The sequence below is a fragment of the Hipposideros armiger genome, unplaced genomic scaffold, assembly GCF_001890085.2.
Source record: "Hipposideros armiger isolate ML-2016 unplaced genomic scaffold, ASM189008v1 scaffold_876, whole genome shotgun sequence".
Lineage (NCBI taxonomy): Eukaryota > Metazoa > Chordata > Mammalia > Chiroptera > Hipposideridae > Hipposideros > Hipposideros armiger.
Window position 1 is genome coordinate 429,012 of NW_017732226.1, and position 21,287 is coordinate 450,298.

Below are 21,287 nucleotides of genomic sequence, written 5' to 3' on the forward strand. Positions count from 1 at the left end.
ATATATATATATATATATTAGAATTAATAAATGGATTCAGTCAAGTGGCTAGATACAAAATTAACATTCAGAAATCAGTTGCATTTTTATACACAATAAAAAACTATCAGAGAAATTAAGAAAACAACCCTATTTATGATTTCATCAAATAGAATAAAATACCTAGAAATAGATTTAACCAAGGAGGTAAAAGACCTGTACTCAGAAAACTATAAGACATTGAAAAAAGAAACTGAAGAAGATACAAATTAATGGAAGGCTATAACATGCTTATGGATAGGAAGAATTAAAATGGATATCATTAAAATGTCCATACTACCAAAAGCAACCTACATATTCAGTGCAATCCCTATCAAAATACCAATGACATTTTTTACAGAACTAGAACAAATAATCTTAAAATTTCTGTGGAACCATAAAATACTCCAAATAGCCAAAGTAATATTGAAAAAGAAGAACAAAGTGAGAGGTACACACTCCCTGATAGCAAACTATACTACAAGGTTATAGTGATCAAAACAGCATGGTACTGACATAAACAGATACATAGATCAATGGAACAGAATCGAGAGCACAGAAATAAACCCATGGCTATATAGTCAACTATCTATGACAAAGGAAGCAAGAATATACAATGGTGTAAAGATAGTCTCTTCAATAAAAGGTGTTGGGGAACTGGACAGATATGTGCAAAAAAAACCAAAAAAATAAAAACCTGATACTAGACATCTTTCTTATACTATATACAAAAATAAATTCAAAATTGATTAAAGACTTAAATGTAAGTTCTGAAACTGTAAAGCTCCTAAAAGAAAACACAGGCAGCAAATTCTTGACATTAATCTTAGCAATATATACATTGTTTCCTCAGGCAAAGGGAAAAAACAAAAAAACAAATTCGGCTACATCAAACTAAAAAGTGTTTGCACAGTGAAAGAAACCATCAACAAAACGAAAAGACAACCCGCTTAATGGGAGAAGACATTTGCCAATGATACATTTGATAAGGGGTTAATATCCAAAATATACAAGGAACTCATACAACTTAACATAAAAAAAAAAGATCTGATTAAAAAAATGGGCAGAGATCCTGAGTAGACATTTCTCCAAAGAGGACATACACTTGTCCAATAGATATATGAAAAGTTGCTCAACATCACTAATCACCAGGAAAATGTGAATCAAAAACCACAGTGAGGTATCACCTCACATCTATTAGAATGTCTATCTTCACTAAATCAACAAACAAGTGTTGGCAAGGATATGGCGAAAAGGGAACTCTTGTGCACTGTTGGTGGAATTGTAAATTTGTGCAGCTACTATGGAAAACATTATGGAGGGCCCTCAAAAAATTACAAATAGAATCAACATATGACTCAGTGATTCTAATTCTTGGTATTTATCTGAACTATCCCAAAACACTAATTGAAAAATTACTCACATATGCACCCTATGTTCATTGCAGCATCATTTACAATAGCCAATATATGGAAGCAGCCTAACTGTCCACTGATAGATGAAAAGATAAAGAAGTGGTACACATATACACTGAAATATTACTTAACCATGAAAACAGAAGAATACCTTACCATTTGCAACAATACGGATGGATCTAGAGGGTATTATGCTAAGTGAGATAAGTGAGACAGAGAAAGACAAATGCCATATGATTTCACTTATATGTGGAGTCTGAAAAACAAAATACATAAACAAATGAAACAGAAACAAATTCATAGATAACAGAACATATTGATGGTCATCAGATGGAAGGAGGCTGGGGAGAGGGTAAAAAAAGGTGAAAGGAATTAAGAAGTACAAAGTTATAAAAATAGTCACAGGGATGCAAAGTATAGCGTAGGGAATGTAGTCAATAATATTGTAATAACTCTGTATGGTGTCAGATGGGTACTAGACTTATTGGAGTAGGCACTTCATAAGGTACATAAATGCCCAACGACTATGCTGTACACCTGAAACTTAATATAATATTGTATGTCAACCTAATTGAAAAGATAATTTAAAAAATTATATTTATTATCTCAATATTCCATGAGATTTACTTTTTTTCATATGGTTTGATTATTCTGCTATACTAACCATTTTTTCCTTAGTTTAGAAAATATGAGCACTAGCAATATATTTAGAATGGATATATGGCATACGATTATTTTTCTAAAAAAGATGGTAATAATAAAAATAAAACAATACAACATTTCAGCAAACAAACAAGAAAAATGACTGAGTGGTGAACACACAATGTGATATATAGATCTATTACAGAATTGTATACTTGAAACCTATGTAATTTTACTAACTTTTGTCACCCCAATGAATTTTAATTAAAAAAGAAATAAGTTTTAAATGATATATTTCATGGAAATCATATAGCATTAATAAAATAACTTAATAAATAATAATTGTGAGAATTAATCTATCATTATCATTGTAACCTGTCATTCCAATCAACATCAGGAGTTGTGACGCCACTAAATTGGGAAAAAGATACATGCAGAGATATTACTATGAACAAATTTTAGACAAGAACAGATTTAAAGCTGATTTGGTCTGAAGTTACCCTAATGTTTAATAAAAGGAGTAATAAAACTAAATATCAAAATTATTATAGATCTCAAGTTTCCAGACATTTAAGCTGTTAACCAGGACAAAATTTGTGATATGCTTGTAATGTCAGTAATTAGGGAACAACTTGACTGTTTCTGAAACCCAAGGTTACTTCAAATGCTAATGTTCACCTTCTTAAAATGTAAACAGTATTTAAAATTCAGATTTATGAAGCATCCTTTAAAGTTTCCTATTGTTAAAAACATAGAGAACTTGAACAAACAGATATATTAAATTGACTGTGATGCTCTTAGAGCCCTTTGCATTGAGCCTCATAAAGCTGTGCATGTAGGAAAATCTTGTAGAGAAAAAAAGTGACATTTGGTCAAAGGGGAATCATATTAATGTTACTTAATCAACATGACTTTTGTTTTTCTGGAATGAAAGATTCTCAAGCAGTCTGATAGTTACATGTAAATGAATACATGATTTCCTCCTAGAATTATGTAAAAAAAGCTATAATTCACCTGGCTAATATTTAACGCATTAAAAAAAGTGTTTCTTTGTTGTCATCACTATTATGTTTACCTATGTAATCTATCACAGTAATACAGAAAGCTTTTACTTGTTTCTCAAAAAATCATTATCATATATGAGCTTCAGTTTTAGTTAACTAAAAATTAACTCTTACTCTCTGTCCCATTCTTATTTTAGGAAAAATCAAAGTGAACATATATGTTAGATGATATTTTCCTGTTTCATGATTGTACAATTTGTATTTCATTAATAAATCTATTTATAGAACTTCTACAATATACCAGGTACTGTTATACTCAATGAAGAAAACAAAGTGCCTGCTTTAATAGTGGTTCAATTCTAACTGGGCAGATACACAATAAACAATAAATTCATACATAATATCAGGTGGAGGTAAGTGGTAAAAAAGATAATACCATTCAGATGGTCTCTTAAAATAGATACGAAACATACAAGTAACATTTTATACACTGGAAATTTGTGAGAGCTTTTAAAAATTTATTACATGTAGAACTGAATCCTATGAGACAGAGGTTAGATATTTTCATTCATATTTTTTAGGTGAGAAAACTGAAACACAGAGGAAAAATTTAAAGATAAATGCAACTAACAAATTGTTAACCAGCTCTAGCATAGTTGGAAATTGGATTGTCTTTAGTTTTTTACCATTATGGAAAAATCTTCAATGAACCTTCTTGTACATATTTTTGGTGGACATATGTACTAATTTCTTTCTATGTACCAGAGCAGAATCATGGAGTCATAGGGTATCTACCTGTTCAACCTTTGTAGATACTATAAACAGATTTCCAAGTAATTGTGCAATTTACTCACCCACCAATAATGTATGAAAGTTATGGCTACTCCATGTCGTTACCAACACATGGAATTGTATTTTCTTTAGAGTAAATGTTTTATTTAATTAAAAATAAATACATATAATTGAAACTCCATTTTGCTTGGAGTTATGACCAAGGGATTGCTCATTAAAATTCATTTTCTGTTTGTTGCTGGTTTATAAAAATACTACTTTGTGTTAAATATTTTTTTTTCTTTTAAAGATTTTTATTGAGGAATTGGGGGATGGGAACAGCACTGGGGAATTGGGGGAAGGGGAACAGACAAGTTGCTGTCCTTTTGTTCTTCAGTCTAGTTGTGGAGGACATTGCTTCACTGGCCCAAGTTGGCACCATCATTGCACTCTTCCCAGGCGAGGCAGATCAGTCGCCGGCTTCTGGACGGCCGCTCACTGCGGCTGCTGGCTACACACGGTAGCCCATGGCAACCCACTGCAGCAGGGGCTGCAGCCTACGCGGCAGCCTACGTGGCAGCCCAGCTCCAGGTTGAGCTGTTGTTCAGCATCTTAGCTGTGGAGGGCAGTGTCACTGGCCCTCGTATGTGGGATCTGAACCGGGGCCCTCTGGTGTCCCAAGCCAGCTCTTAACCAACGCGCCACTCAGCCGGCCCTAAATATTGATATTGTCTCTAGTAAATTGCTAAATTAATTTTAACTGTTATACTTGATATGGAAATACTGTTGGGTTTCTATATAAACATTAATGCCATTTGTGAATATTAAAAGCTTTAAGTGTCATTTTCTAACTAAATGGAGAATTTCTAAGTAGTTTCTATTGTTTTTATTGACTTTAACCTCAATTGCACTGTGATTAGAAAACATACCCTGCATGATTTCAGAAATTTGGAATATACTGACACTTCCTTTATAGCACAGAATTTGGTAAATTCTTGTAAATGTTCCATGCACTTGAAAAGAATGAGTTCGGCCATAGTAGGGTACAGAGCTCCTTCCATAGGAATCTATCCCCTCAAGCTTGTCCAAATCTTCTATTTCCTTAAGATTTTTTTTTTTCCCCTACCTCTTTTGTCAGGTACAGAGAGTGGTTTTGCATTAATTTCTATAGTGGCTTAAATTAGTACAATTCTTTTTTTTTAATCTCAGATTAGTCAGAAGCTGAAGACAGGTCTCACTAAGCAATAATTAAGGTGTTCACAAAGCTGGGGTCCTTTCTGGAGACTCTGGGAATTAATACACTTCTAAACTCATTCAGATTATTGGCAGAATTGATTATTTTTGCTTTGGATGCGTTGAGGGCTCTGGTTCCCTGCTAGCTCTCAGCCAGGGTTCCTTCTCAGCTCTTCGAATGGGCTTACATTGCCTGACTCATGACTCCATTCATCTTGAAAGCCAGCAAAGGTGGGCTGAATTCTCATTCTTGAATTCTCTTTGATCTCCCCTGCTGCTTTATATTCCCTGCTTCCTCTTCTCTTAACTCTCTCTGGTTCCAGCCAGAGTAAATTTTGCTTAGATTTGGTTTACCAGGATAATCTAATTTCCATGCCTTCATCACATCTGCAAAGTTCTTTTGCCAGTGATTAGAGCATGAATGTTCTTTGGTGGGGGCTATTATTTTACCTACCACAGTTTTAAAGTATCCTTTTCTGATCATGGATTTCTCTATTTCTTTTTTAATTCTTTTAATTAATTTCTACTTTAGAAGCTGATGTTGTATAATATTGTATGCCAACTATAAGTGAATATATATAGTCATGGGACGTGGAGTATAGCGTGGGAATGGAGTCAAGGGAATTGTAATAGATATGTATGATATTGGGGGGAAGTGAGGTGGCGGATTGGGGGAGAGGTTGTCACTTTGAGGGGTAAAAAGTATAACTACTGCACTGTGCTGTACAGTTGAAACTAATTCTAAAAAATGTGTATTTCATAATAAAAAAATAATTAAAAGAAAAAAAAAAGAAAAAGAAAAAAGTGGTGGGAAGTAGGCCTTAGGAAAAATTCAGTGGTAAACAGATGGCTCTGGCCTGTAAAAACCACATGAATCGAGAAATCTGTTCTATCTCTAATTCATGTACAAACACCTTAATGGTCTGCTGGGTTAGAGTATAGTCTCCAATTATTTAAAACAAGACTCTTAGTACAATTGTAGGGGTTATGGATATATATGGATATGTGTATTTGTTCTGTACATCAGTGTGTGTTTAGAATCTGAAAAACTAGTGTTATTTACATTTTTTTTTATATATGCAGTGGCAAAATAGAAGGGGAGTAGGGACATTAACTAATTATTTGGATGATTCAAGTTAAAGTGATACTTTTACTTCAAACATACAGCTATTTGGAAGTAAAGAGGCAATTGTCTTAATCCCAAATTCTTTCATATGTAGACATTTGCCATATATGGACTTAATTGTTTTTTAAGTGAATAATTAGCTACCATGATGGATGAGTATGTAAACTTTCACCAGTAGTAAAATATTTTGCAAAAAAGAATCAGACTTTAAAACTAAACTTATTAATAATAGTGATTTTTGGTTTTGGATAGAAAGAAATCCTGACAGAACTTAATGAAAACATTCACAGATAAGCTGTTTTGAAAATATCTTGATTTGGTTAGAAAATGTAACAATCATTTTTATTTTTATTTTGAAATACTTTCAAACTTTTGGAAAAGTTGCAAGACTAGAAAAAAGAATTTTTTTTTACCCTTTATTGTTTTCCAATCATTTGTTATTTGATGGCTCATCACCTCTGAATATTTTTACCTATAATTTCAGAGAAGAAATTATCCTACATGGCCACAATATAATCATCAAAATAGAAAAATTAACAGATAAAAAATTTCTACTTTATTATGTCTGAAGCATGTTAAGTGTAATTTAATTCATAATTGCTATAACTTTCTGGCAAATTGAATTTTTGTCATTATGAAAAAAATCGCTTTTTATTCTCTACCAATGTTTTTTTGCTTCAAAATCCATTTTGTCTGATACTAGTACAACTATAACAGCTTTTGCATGGCAACTGACTGCATTATATATGTATTTCTGGCTTCTTATATTTTATATTTCCAAATTTACATATTTAATGGTGTTTCATGTCAACTGCCTACATTTAGCTTTAGTTTTTAGTCTAGTTTGAGAACACTTGTCTTTCAATTTGAGCATTTTTTGTGTCAATTTTTAATGTAACTTTTGAACAGGATAATTTAAATCTACTCTTAGTAATTATTTATATTTTGTCCTTTTTCATCTTTTCCCTTGCCTTACTTTGATTAATTGTTACAGACCTTATTATTTACTCATTATTTCATTTACTTTGTAAGCCATAAAGACCTTAAAGTACATTTATTATTCGTTGTTTGGTTTATAACTACAGTGTTCTCATATTTTAAGTATAAACCTTTATCTATATGTGAGAGATCGGAGATGTGGTCAACAAATATGGTGAATGTTGCTACAGATTGCCATCCAACAGAAAGGCAGGGATCTTCAATATGAGATGCGGTGTGTCAAACCTTAGTAACAGTGTGTAACAAGTTTTAATTTGTTCGGTGCAGTCAGTCTGGTGTGAGCTACGGTTGAGAAAAGGTGTGTTTTAAAGTGTGCCATAAATCATCCTCCATCATGACAACGCTCATGTCACACATACTTCTGGTATACCTAAATTTCTGTCAAATAAAAACATTACTGTGTGTCCCCATCCACCTTATTTCCTGGATCTGGTACTGGGTGACTTCTGGCTCTTCCTCAAAGTCAAAAATGACCATGAAAGATAAATGTTTTGGTTGGATTCAGGACATCGAGGCAGCCATGACAGAGCAACTAAAGATACTCACTGAAGAGGACTTCCAGAACTGCTTCAGAAAGTGGCAAGAATGATGGGATAAGTGTGTTCAATGTGAGGGGCAGTATTTTGAGGGGGGATTAATGGCAATGCGTCTTTTAATATAACAATTTTTTATTTAAACATTCACTGTACTTTTTATTCACACTTCATAAATATTCCTCAAATATAAACATGAGTGCAGTAAATATTCATTTAGATTAATCATGTATATTCATATTTTCATTTTCTTTATTCTTTCCTTATTAGGAATAAGGCATCTTTGATGCCTTCAGTAGATTTTACTTATTTATTTTCATTTTTCTTGTTTGTTTAGTTGTATTTGCCTAACACGTGTAGTATTAGAATAATTGTTCCCAATTACCTAGCCTACCGCAATCAGAAGCAGAAGACATGTATCCTTTCTATGGCTGGAAATGATGGAGATGACATGAATCTAAAACTCTCCCCGAATAAGCACATAATACCACCTGTGTACCCAGTGTGACAAGATCCCTAGGCAATATCATAGAAACTTATTTAAGTAGGTTAAACAGGAGAAAAGAGGGGACAAATGTAATTTCTTTCTATTTTTATGTTATTTTTCAATCGCACAGAAAAATACATTTAAGTATTTTCTCAAAGAGGGGAATTTTAGTTTTGCTAAGGCATAGTCTATAATTCTTATAATTTAGCTTTTCACATTATGTTTTTTGATCACAAAATGGATGGTTATAATTTGATACAGTAATACTCTGTAAGCAGTCGTTGCTAGTGTACTTAGTGGAGAGTATTCATTTTCACATAAACAGTTTTTTAATACAATGCCTGGCACCAGATTTGTTTTAGGGTTTTCCAGTGTACTATGATTTTTAAAAGTGTCGGTGTTATAGACAGACTTGTTTTTAAATCTCATGTCCATGAAACTGAAGATAATTTGACTAAGGACAAGGTACGTAAGTTCTCTAAACTGAATTTTTTTTTTGTTTTTAATCCTGTAAAAATGCAAAGCCTGTTGGTCTGTTATTACAATGGTCAAACAATATTATATTTACAGATTTGGAATAAAGTAGACACTCAATAAATGTCAAATATATATTATTATTGTTTATAATTTTCATTCGCCAACTAATATATTGGGGTAAAAATGGAGACTCTCACAATGTGATTGTAGGTAAAAAAAAAAAAAAAAAAGTAAAAGTAAAAGAAAAAAAAGAAAGCAAGCAAGATTTTCTACCCCATGAGCTGGTATAGCAGTAGGCCAACTGCCAGTCACCAATTAAGCACAAGAAGGAAGCCCTCCATCCTGGCCTTGAATTTCCACAACTTTAAGAGTAGAGAAGTTTCAGTCTATCTGTTCACCCTGCCCTGAATTCTTAGGGGTAGGGGACGTTGGTATAAAGGCCAGAAAAGTCAGGTAGCTGAAGCTGACCTCAAACTCTGATCCAGGTTTATTTCAGGGCTTCTAGCACTTACTCACTTGCTGCTCCTCTAGGGTGTTTTTCTGTTGAATTCTCTTTCTTTGGCTTGTCTCACCTTCTAAACCAACTGGGCCAGTGGTTATTAATCTTCACTAGTGTATATATCCCCATGAGAATCTGATAAAAGCTACAACTTCTCTTTCTGAAAACTGCATATAAACAAAGATAGCTACTATTTGAGAGATGTTTTTGTTTTATTTTTTCCTTGATATCTACTGCCCATGTTATATCCTACAAGATGAAAAACAAAAACTAAAGAACTCAGGCAGTCTTAGTTTAGGTTTACTTACTTAAAATTCATAAATTTTTTATCTCTACCATGGACCTTTCAAGATCCAAAGATATTACATCCTGGGTTGCTATAACTGAATATCACACAGATATTGAAATCATCAAATTCTCCCAGACTGCAAATCTTCTTCCATTAAAGTGCTCACCTCTGGTATATTCTCCCAGTGAATCCATAACTATAGTCTAAGTCAGAATCTCAGAGTTAATCTAAACAATTCATAGCGTGTCTACATCTTTTGTCCCCTTTACCCTGTACTATCCATCATCAGTCATCCTTTTTCACAAAGTTGTCCACCTAAACATTCTTCCTTTGTACCCTCTTTGTCCACTGTCATTTAGGTAATGATTTTTAATCTTGCATCTTTATTTTCAGCTCACCTCTTCTAAGAATTCTCTATCCAGCGGTGGGAATGAGGCCATAAAATGGCAAATTTGAATGCAATTTTCTTGCTTTAAGCCATTCACTGGTCCCTTATTGCTGAAAGCTCCTCTTTATAACAGATGGCACCTTTCAGGATCTGGCCTCTACCTTGGACTTCAGTTTCATCTCCTTTCATTTTGTCATTTTATTTTTTTTTAGCTGAGCCATCCTGCCACCTGTTGGCATCTCAGCAGCAGCTCAGCTCGGGCTGGGCATCAAACTGCTGTTGCTCAGAGCTCAAACTCTTGAGCGAGCTCTTAACCAACTGAGCCACTCGGCTGACCCTGTCCTTTCTTTTTTTAAGCTTGTTCTACAGAGCTCCTTATAACTTAGTTAGTATCGATTCAGGGAAATAAGTTCTGCTAAGTTAAACAAAAATTAAGAGATAATAGAAGCCATTTATCAAATAAATTCAAAACACCATCAGGAGACAAGAGTGTTTATAATAGATATGAAGTGCATATTTCTAATTAGGTTTAAGTCACAATGTAAATATTGCTATAATCCGGTGGCAACAAATTTTATTTAACACATTTTTTATTCACAGGCCCTTATTCAATGTCCGTTTTTATAGGTCAAAAGTAGTTGAATACTGGTAGTATCCTTGGGTTCAACTGAATTGTATTTTTCCAGTTTATAACTGAACTGATTGTGTATGTATGTATACATATAACCACAAACATACATATATAGACATATATGTATACATGCATATATAAACATGTGTATGTACATATGCACACATATATGTCAGTGTGCATATATGCTCATGTGTGTATAATTAACTTAATATGAAATATGGAAAACTACAGTTCTATATATACAGAGAGTGCCAAAAAATGTATACACATTTTAAGAAAGTAAAAAACTGTTTTAAAATTTTAATATAATGAATGATGCTAGCATTCATTTGATTAACACCATTTTTTTTTTTTAGCTGAGCCATCCTGCCACCTGTTGGCAGCTCAGCAGCTGCTCAGCTCAGGCTGGACTTGAACCACTGTTGCTCAGAGCTCAAACTCTTGAGCGAGCTCTTAACCAACTGAGCCACTCTGCCGGCCCCTAACACCATCTTTTGAGTGAATGTCATACTATACATTGCTACTATAATTCAATTCAATTTCAAAAAGTACTACATAGATAACATCTCTTGAATGTGCAAATATTTTGGCATCCCTGGTAAATACAGAGCCAAAAAAAAAAAGCCACAAAATGTATACACATTTTAAGAAAGAAAAAATCTATTAAACTTGTAATACTCAATATATACCAATAACTAAAGATGAATACAAGTCATGTTTGACATCTGCAATTAAAAGAAGCACTCAAAGTGGTTACCATCAGCGTCCAAACACTTCTGATTACGTCAAACTACTGCTTGAGCAACGTTGATCAAAGTGCCCACTTGTATACTCATACTTTTTTTGGCATCCCAGGTATATATAGTCTCTAAAGTAAATACATTGTATGATGTTCTTTATAGCTATTTGATATCTCCTTAACATCTCAAGTAGAGTGATAACAGGAGTGAACAAACTTTTTGTGAAAAGGGCTATATTGTAAATATTTCCAGTTTTGTGGGCCATACTGGTTCTGTTTCAACTACTCGTGTCTGCTATCAACAATACATGTTGCATGGGCATGGCCGTGCTGCAATAAAATGTTGTGCACGGACATTAAAATGTTATGAGCTATACAAAAAACAGGCAACGGCAGGCAGGCCAGATTTGATTCATGGACCACAGTTTACCTAAAAATACAAACCTCAAAAGGCTGCCATACCACTATTTAATACTGATTAGGAGCAAAAAAGCAGATCATTAAAACTTAATTTAAGACCTCCACTTTAACAAAGTAATTTATATTAAACACCAGCCTTAGAAATTTGCATATCCTATTGGGAAAATAGCATCTCAGTATGAACATTTCAAAAATCAAAAAATTTTTTTAAAAATTACCCTTAGTTGTAGAACTCTAACTCAACATCTGTTGTCCCAAAATACGGCAATTTTATTACACATATAACTGTATTATATTTTAAATAGTAATATTTGAAACAAAGATGTCATTGATTTTAAATTTATTAAAAGTGAAATCCTAATACCTAAAGTATTTATTGAAATATTAGAATAATAAACCAAATATTTATTGTAATTGTTTAAACAAATTATTTAAGAAACCATAGAAGACTAAATAATGGAAATAAATGTTTTAGGGGCCAGACGAATGGCGCCTTAGTTAAGAGCTGGCTTGGGATGCCAGAGGGCCCCGGTTCGGATATCACATATGAGGGCCAGTGACACTACCCTCTACAGCTAAGATGCTGAACAACAGCTCAACCTGGAGCTGGACTGCTGTGAATCCCCAGCGACTGCATAGGCTGGAGCCCCTGCTGTAGTGGGTTGCCACGGGCTACCGTGTGTAGCCAGCAGCCAGCGTGAGCGGCCATCCAGAAGCCAGCTACTGATCTGCCTCACCCGGGAATAGTGCAATAATGGTGCCAACATGGGCCAGTGAATCAACATCCTCCACAACTGGACTGAAGAACAAAAGGACAGCAACTTGTCTGTTTCCCTTCCCCCAATTCCCCAGCACTGTTCCCATCCCCTGATTCCCCAATAAAAATCTTTTAAAAAAATAAAAAAATAAAAATAAAATAAATGTTTTTATAAATGACTATAGAATTAAATCATCAAAATAAATATGGTAAGAAAATAAATTAAGATAATACAATTTATTATAATTTTCAAAAAATTGTATATGCTTCTGTTATTAATATTTGAGCCCAACTATATAATCTAACTAAATAAAATAAAACTATAAAATAATAAAGCATAATTAATCTAACATATAGAGTAGTAAAATATGTAAAATGGCAAATTTTCTAGAAAAAGGGAAATTTGAACTAAGTCCTTTCTATTCTAAAGCTGCAAGAAATAATTAGATTACAATTAGTGTCAATTGAGTAAAACGATAGAAAGTATCGCAATGAAATTGTACAGTACTTTTAATCTACTAAGAATTATAAAACATATTGCAGTAAGCACATATTCAAAACAAAATAAAAGAAAATGCAAAGCTATATAAACTGTACATTATAGGCTTAAAATAACTCAAAATTTACTTTTTTTCTTTCTCTTTCAATCTATCTTTCCGTTTCTTTCTCCCTTCCCTCTCTCCCTCCCTCTTTTTTTCTTTCTTAAAGATTGTAAACCATCTCCTTGTCAAGAAAAATGAATGCAAGAAAACATTCTTCCAGAAAGTGCCAAAAAATTATCTCCTGTAAGTCACATGTCATATCAGCAATGTGAATTTAAGGTGATAAAAAGAACACATTAATATTGATAACAATCGCCTCATTTGTGAAAAGATCATTAAAGACCAGGGCAAATATAATCTCTATGTTATTTTGAGGTTAATTCTTTAAGGCCAAAAAAAATTATGTCTGCCTTGTTTTGCCCTTGTTTACTTTTTAGTATGTCAAAAGGAAAAAGGGGAGATGATATGCCTGTGTTATTAAAGACAGCACTGCCAGAGAAATATTTACCTTCCAAAAATTGCTTAAAAATGATCAGCAACACTTAGACTGTGGAATTTGTTCTTCAAACCAATAGGACTTATTAGTTAGTGATACGATTGTGCAAAATTAATTGATAGTCTCCAATTACACAGAGAGAGAAAAATGCTTGCAAAGCTCTATATCTTGCTCCTAAACAAGGGATTACAAACTGTCATAATGTCTGCTCAGCATTTAGATATAGGCACTAAAATTCTTGACACACTAATAAAGAACATGTTTACAAAGAGTGTAAGAAACTGACATTTAATGCATTTATAAATATATTTACTATGGCTATACTATTAAGATATAAAACCATATGTATAAATCCTAATTTTTTTTCATCAGTTAATGGTCGTTGTTTAGCATAAGAGGGTGCCTATTAATAAGCAGTGAAGGGATGACTGAAGCAAGGGTTGGGTTTTATTCCCAACTTTGTGACCAGTTTAATGTACAACATAGCCAGTTTATACTACTGCTCTAGGTCTCAGCTTTCTCATAGTGAATAAGGAGAGTGACTAATGAGGACTTTAATTTTGGAAACTTCTTTTAAATCTGAGATAATGACTTTATACCTGTCTTTTGGATTTTAATGAAGTGTAAAATATTTTGACACCAATAATCTATTAAACCCTGAATGATTAAAAAAAATCTAGAGATGTCTGCATTAATGCACGTCTTGTACTAAGAGGATAAATGGCATAGAAAACGTCTTGCCATCTTGCATAGAATAAAATCTATTTCATTTACCGTATTTCCCCATGTATAAGATGCACCCTTTTGCAAAAAATTTGGGGTCTAAAAACTGGGTGCGTCTTATACTGTGGTTGTAGATTTTTTTACTTGCATTTCCCGCAAGTGATGAGGAGTTGTATGAATTTTATGATAAATAAAACTTGAGTTCAATAACTTTATGTAATATATTTTTTTCAAATTTCAGGCCCCAAAATTAAGGTGCATCTTCTACATGACAATGTCTTGTATATAAGGAAATAAGGTAATTTTATTTTACAGAGTGTTGTACTTGCAAGAGACAGTTACAGGCAGCATTGTAGTTGCAGTATATACACATACATATATACCTACATTTATATATAATTTCAATGTATTTTCTCTCTCTCTCTCTCATATATATATATATATATATATATATATATTCTAACCAATTAAACTAAGAGAAGTGTTACTATGGAAGAACTACTCAAATATAGGATGAGAAAAATAGGTAACTTCCTTTTTTTTTCTTATGTTTTGAGTTTTAAAAAAACTTCTGATTTTTTTCAAGAAAATAGATATGAAAGAGTATAAGCGTAATCAAAAGGGAGAAATAATATTATTAGTTACACACTATATAATCAAACCATAGAAGATATGACCATAATACCAGTGGGACAGGATTGACCTAGTTGGCTATAGGGAAATGCATTGGGGGAAAATCATATATGGACAGCTTTGTAAAGAAACTTGGGCTCCTCCAGGTAATGTTTAAGATAAAATATTTAACCTTACTGTAAATTTTATCACTCTAGCTGATGTTTATCTAGATGTTGTAGGAGTTTGGAGAGTTTGGAGAAATAGAAGATTAATGAATGTGAATCATCGAGGATACTTTAGAAATAGGAAATGGAACTAGGTCTTGATTTAAACTTTAAAAAAATGAATAAAACTTGGAGACTTGCAAGGTAGGGAAAAGCCCATTCTAAGTAAAGTGAACAGTGTGAGTAAAGCCCAAGAAATGGAAATACTCTGAGACATGAGGAAATTATTCTGAAGCAAGTGAGGCATTATCAGAGAGAATTTGAAGTTAAGAATGCATTGACAAAAGGTCAGATTATGGAAGATCTTGAAGTTCAGCTGAAGGAAATAGAGATGACCTTTTTCCTTACAATAATGAGAAATTATACAATTTTTTAATAGGAGAGTGAAATGATTAAAATAATACTTGAAAAAGTTATTTTTCAATAATGTACTAAAAACATTGTATGGGATGACTGGAAACAGTCAAATCTCATAGGATACCTTGAAATTCAAATTGAACATTATACATTTCTTTATGAAAACTTAAAGACATAAATTCAAGTACAGTTAAATATGGTAAAATAATGGATTTTACAATTAGGTCTGTTGCCTAAGATAATTCATCTGACTATCAGTTTATGTCCCAATGAAGTTAGTACTCAAGCAAAGTAAAATCTCATTCATAGAGTATACTTCAGATGCTAACGTAAGATGCTAAAATAGTTAACCACGTAACCTGATTTATTACATTAATTAGCATGTTTGTTTGAGCAGAAACTTGTTAAATAAAGGTAGCTCAAAAAGGTTAAGCACTGACTGAAGAGTGACTTGTTCTGTTAGACCTAAAAGAGGAGTTTATGGTTTTTTGTTTTTAAAGTACTATAAAGTCTCACATTATGAGAAACATCATTTCTTCATTTTTTTTTATGAAGAGAAGAATGTTGAGATAAATAACATACATATACATATACTGAGGGTGACAAAAACTGTACATATTTTAAGAGATGTTATCTATGTATTACTTTTCAAAGTTGAATTGAATTACAGTAGCAATGTGTAGTATGACATTCGCTAAAAAGATGGCGTTAATCAAATAAATGCTAGTGTCATTCATTGTATTACAATTTTAATAGTTTTTTGCTTTCTTAAAATGTATATGCAGTTTTTAGCCATATATATGTATATTATATACATATATATATATAAAACTATTTTTTAAAGGTTTCAAAAAGCTGATAGATATTAAAAGCCCAATGCTTTGTTTAACACCCAAATTACACTGTTTTCCTCCTACAAAGTAGGTACACATTTTTTAAGATTCAAAAAAACATCTTGGAGGCAAAGAAGAACTGCTAAAAGGTGGTTCTTTTTCTGTTGTCCAAAGTACACATAATAGGTGACATTAGAGGTACTTTAGGAATATTTTCTAAGTTAATGGAATAACAAACCATTTATAATAAATAGTGTTTCAAAAAAGGGGTTCTTGAAGCGTGGGTTTTGACTCCAAGGAAGAACAAAACAAAGTCAATCAACAATCTAAAAAAGCATGTTGTAAAAAAAACTATAATATTATTTTTTAAATAATTTTTATAATTTGATCTGCATTTTCTTATAAGAGGTAATGATTTATACTTAAATATTATTAATATGACAAAATGTGAATTTTAAATTGAGGAAATAACTTTAATAGAATCTTAAATAAATACTTTCTTTCTGTAGTTAATCATTGCTACCACTTGAGATATATAAAAATAATACAAACATAAAAAGAAACAGTTCATCAACTTACAATGAGAATAAATAAATGTTGAGCCTCAGTAAGCATGCATGTGGATTAAGGCATTAAACTTTCCAAGATGAAAATGAGAATCAATGTTTTGTTCATTATTGTAAATAAATCAAAATTTTCCTATAGCAAAGTGAATTCCTAAAATCCTATCAGAAGTCATCCAGGTCTTATTTCTTCTAAAGCACTATTCCCTAAAATGTTTTCATGGTATTTCTAAACACATAAGCTTATTATTATAAAGGACCCATTTCAAAACATTTACAGCATACAGTTAATTACATATAGGAATAAAAAGGGAAGGGCACAAAGGGAGAGTACATAGACACTGACCTCATTAACGGTTGCATAGTAGCTTTCGTGCTTGAACGTGGGGGAGTTGTCATTCCTGTCTCGCACCACGATTCGAACTTCATGGTAGAAAACAGTGCCCACTTTTTTGTTGACACACTGGACTTTGACCACGATGGAGTGTATGTTCATGGGTGGCTGCAATGCAGAAATTGGAACTTTCAACAAATAATAATTGAAACCAAAGCCTCTTATTCCTGTCAAAGCACTTATTTGTTTAATAAAATTCTCTATGCTTGTCCATCCATAAATGATAATCACCTACAAAAATTGATTCATCTTGCACTATTTTAAGGGCAAGAGAAGACAAGATTGAAGAAGCAGTGATATGAACTTCTAATTTATAAAAACAATGCGTTAATGAAAAAAAAATCCTACACCTATTACACACACATAGAGTGGATATCATCCCATGTTTGTAAGTACAGAGTCACGATAACATTTTAGAGTATATTACTGTGAAGCTACATTGTGTGATTTAACAGTACCCACTCCATTATCAGCCTGCAGTGTAATTTGTCTAAGTAAAAGTTATAATGAGGTGTTTTATGCTGTTAATTTTTGTCATTATATCAAGAAATGATACTTCAATAAGCATTCTGTACATAAACATGCACTATATTGCATAATTATTTTTTTATTATAAATCTGTTGAAGGGGAAAAGCTCATCAAAGGGGAACATACTTATTTACTCAGGTCCCATGATTAGGGGCTTGCAGAGTTGGGATGCATGCCTGCATCTCTTTGACTCTAGCATCAGGCTATTGACACCATAAAATGTATGTTGGTGACTTTAAAATTATTTTTCAAGCTTATGAAATTTTCTCTCTAAATATATCATTTTCCCAGAATGACCTGATCTTACTACCCCATCTATAACACCATGGCTCTTGCCTGCTCTCTCCTTTCAATTTCTCCCTTCACTATTTAATTTTCTTTATTGCATTTCTCATCCATCACTTGGCATATTACATATTTTATATATTTGTTTTAGTTTATCTCCTTTCACAAGACTAGAAGCACCACAAGAGCTGGGGTATTGTTTCGGTCATTACTGAATCTCTCTACCCAATAACCAGCACTGTGTCTGGAACAGATGATCATGTACTACCCGAGTCAAACTCCTTGGCTTCCGGACTGAGTTCCATAATCTACTAACTATATGATCTAGACACCAAATCTTGTCGTGCTTAGGTGGCTTGTCTCTACAAATGGAGTTAATAATAAACACTGCTATGATCAAGTCGTTGTAAGTATTCTATGAAGTTACTCTGTGCTAGGCACATATTAACACAAAATGGATATAAAGTATTTTTCTTTATTTATAAAAAGCTAAATTTTCAAAAAAGTGAAAAACGTGTTATCTATAAAATACAAGTTTCTAATCCTGGATACTAAATTATTAAATATGTGGATTAAAACCAATTTAAAAATATAGCAATGATTACTGGAAACTAGGATAGGCCACATTTCTAAATGAGAAGAATATTGTAGAGACTATGTCTAAACAGAAGCAAGTATTGTTTAATCTCAAGATATTTAGACAGCCAATAAAGACAAAGGTAGTTGGATTGATTTGTATCTGGTTGAATAATTATGCCCAAGAAGTTAATTGAAGCATCATTAACATGTGGAGCAAAGTCTCTAGAGATGTGCCATATAGCTGTGTTCTAGAATCTACCCCATTCCACTTTAAAACACTGACAAAATCGAAGGTATTAAAGTCATGTGCATAAAATCTGTGACTGTCACAAGGCTCAGAAGGATAGACAATACATTTCATAACAAAAGAAAAGGTTCAAACATTTTAATGTCAGAATAACTTAATTTCAGTCATCTTATTTATAGGAGAAAACAACTTAATTACCCAAATATAATAAATGACTACAAATATTAATGTGAAAATATACTTGTGAAATGTTGATGTGTTAAAGATGTGTTTATATGCCAACACTGTAAATGAGCTGCTAGAAAAATAATACAGACTTCATATTCATTAATCATATCAGATGTGCAAATAGGTGAACTTAATAAGCTCCATTTTCTGAACAAATAAGATATGAAATCTGAACACCATGAAATATGTGATAAAATTTGAGGATGTTTAAGCTGAAAAACACAAGATTTGCCAGACATCTGATTAGTTGTTGTGAAAATATCTACTGATCTTTTAGTTTATTCATTGTAGTCCAGAGAGCAAAAATAAGAGCAATGGATACCAGTATTCCTAAGCACATGTTTTCAACATAAGTAGAGGTTTTGTGTTAATCCAAACCTCTACAGAAGAGAATGGACTATCTTATAAAGCAAGCCCCATAATTGTGCAAGCTTGAGGCTAAATGATCACTTAATAAGACTAGGTCTTAGAAGTATTCTGGAATGAATTTGAGTTAGATGACCTCCATCTTTATTATACCAGTTTTAAAGGGTTTCTTTTAATAGATATTTAAGGAAAGTCCTGCATATTTCAATTGCAAGTAAAAAACAGAATAAATACTTGTACTATTAGCCCTTGGCACACCTTTTAGAAGACAATCAGGTGAATCATGTCTTCTAAGGTTATTTGTCTTCTAAATATCACATGAGAGACCGATAAAACCATTTCATCTCAACTTCTAATTCTATATTGAGTGGTAGCACCAGGATAGGAAGGTCACAATCTTTCCAAGTAGAGGATCAAATACATGATGCACTGAGCCCACTTGTTCTGCTAAGTGCCCATAAATTAGATATAACCAGGTCATCTGGAACTCTTGTCACTCTCAACTTTAGCTCCCTATACAACTGTTAGTGCTATGGATAGCGCTTAGCTTGCAATAAATTCCAACCATCATGGATCATGTTGAAGACAAGAATTCCCTATAGCTAATACATAACACACACTGTAATCTCATGTTGGAAGAGATTCTATTCTGCTGTATAAGAAGGTCATGAATATATCAAGCACAGTTCTACTAAGTCATTTAGTGAGAATTTAAGGACTCCAAAATGCTTAGGAATGTATTAGGGAAATTTTGGTTTATCTTTCATAACTGGTGGCAAAAATAAGTTATGGAAAATTTATCTTCTCTAATTCTCTTAAATTGCTTCATTTATGAAACAAATAAGAAAAAAATAACTGTGTATAAATTGAGGGTAATTATTTAAAACAACCATAAATCATACATTCCTAGACATGCAAACTCTTCTCCGAAATAAAAAGTGAATGTTTAACATAATGCTCTGAATGTATATTTGCATATTTCTATGTTACTGTGTATGAGTGTATAGGTTTCAATATTCATAAAGTGTGGGAATGATACAACCCAACAGTAGATAAAGGTTATCTTTGAAAAATAGAGTTGAGAGTAAAAATTAAGGGAAGAAAACTTTCCAACAAATATATGTGAATTTTGTAATAGAAAAAAGACAAAAATAGAAAATTGTGTTATGAGTTTTTTCAGAAAAACCACTTAGGATTCAATAAACGAAGTGAATTTCTTGTAGTGAATTTACTGATGTTACAGTGCTGACTATAGCACACATCTTCAATGTAAGGGGAATTGAGTTTTTCTAGAAACGATGTCTTTGAAGGGCTAAATGATTTAGGGGGGAAATTCATTTTTAGCACACCTGTATAAGAATTGATTTTATTCTTCATAAAGTAAAGGCAAAGTTTATTAAATCCTCACAGGAATGAAAGGATTCTCCCATGATTTTTCTATGTACTTACTGCCTTAACAAAATGAAAAATCTTCATAATTTCACAAATAAACTGGAAGACAGTGATAGGAAATGATATACAGTGTATTAGAGAAGTGATTTTTTAAGTAATGAATCAAATTTAAAGGAAATTTGACTGGTCAGAGTTATGAATGTCCTCCACAAATTAAACTTACATAATAAATGATGTATTTATAGAAGTTGCCTGAAGAAATTACATATTTGAAAATATAATTAGGTATATGTAATATTTAGATAGATTTGTAGATTTTTCATGGTTAGTAAGAACATTCATTTCAGTTAATTGTATTCATGATATGAAAAGTTCAATTTGGGTAGGGATTAATATGATGTGGCCATTGTGCGCTAAGCAAATCCTGTAAAACTGATATGAGATGAACAGAAATCACTACAATGCAAGTCAAAAAAGAGTTTC

At 32.4% G+C, this 21,287-nt stretch overlaps 1 protein-coding gene across 1 annotated transcript in view; it reads right to left on the minus strand.

Annotated features, from left to right (window-relative positions):
• PCDH15 (protocadherin related 15) overlaps window positions 1–21,287 on the minus strand; it is a gene marked incomplete at its 5' end in the record, with an annotated part of 518,446 nt that overhangs the window by 384,721 nt on the left and 112,438 nt on the right. Inside the window, 1 exon segment of the mRNA XM_019629964.1 lies at window positions 17,131–17,286. Within this exon segment, the coding sequence (XP_019485509.1) occupies window positions 17,131–17,286 (156 nt within the window).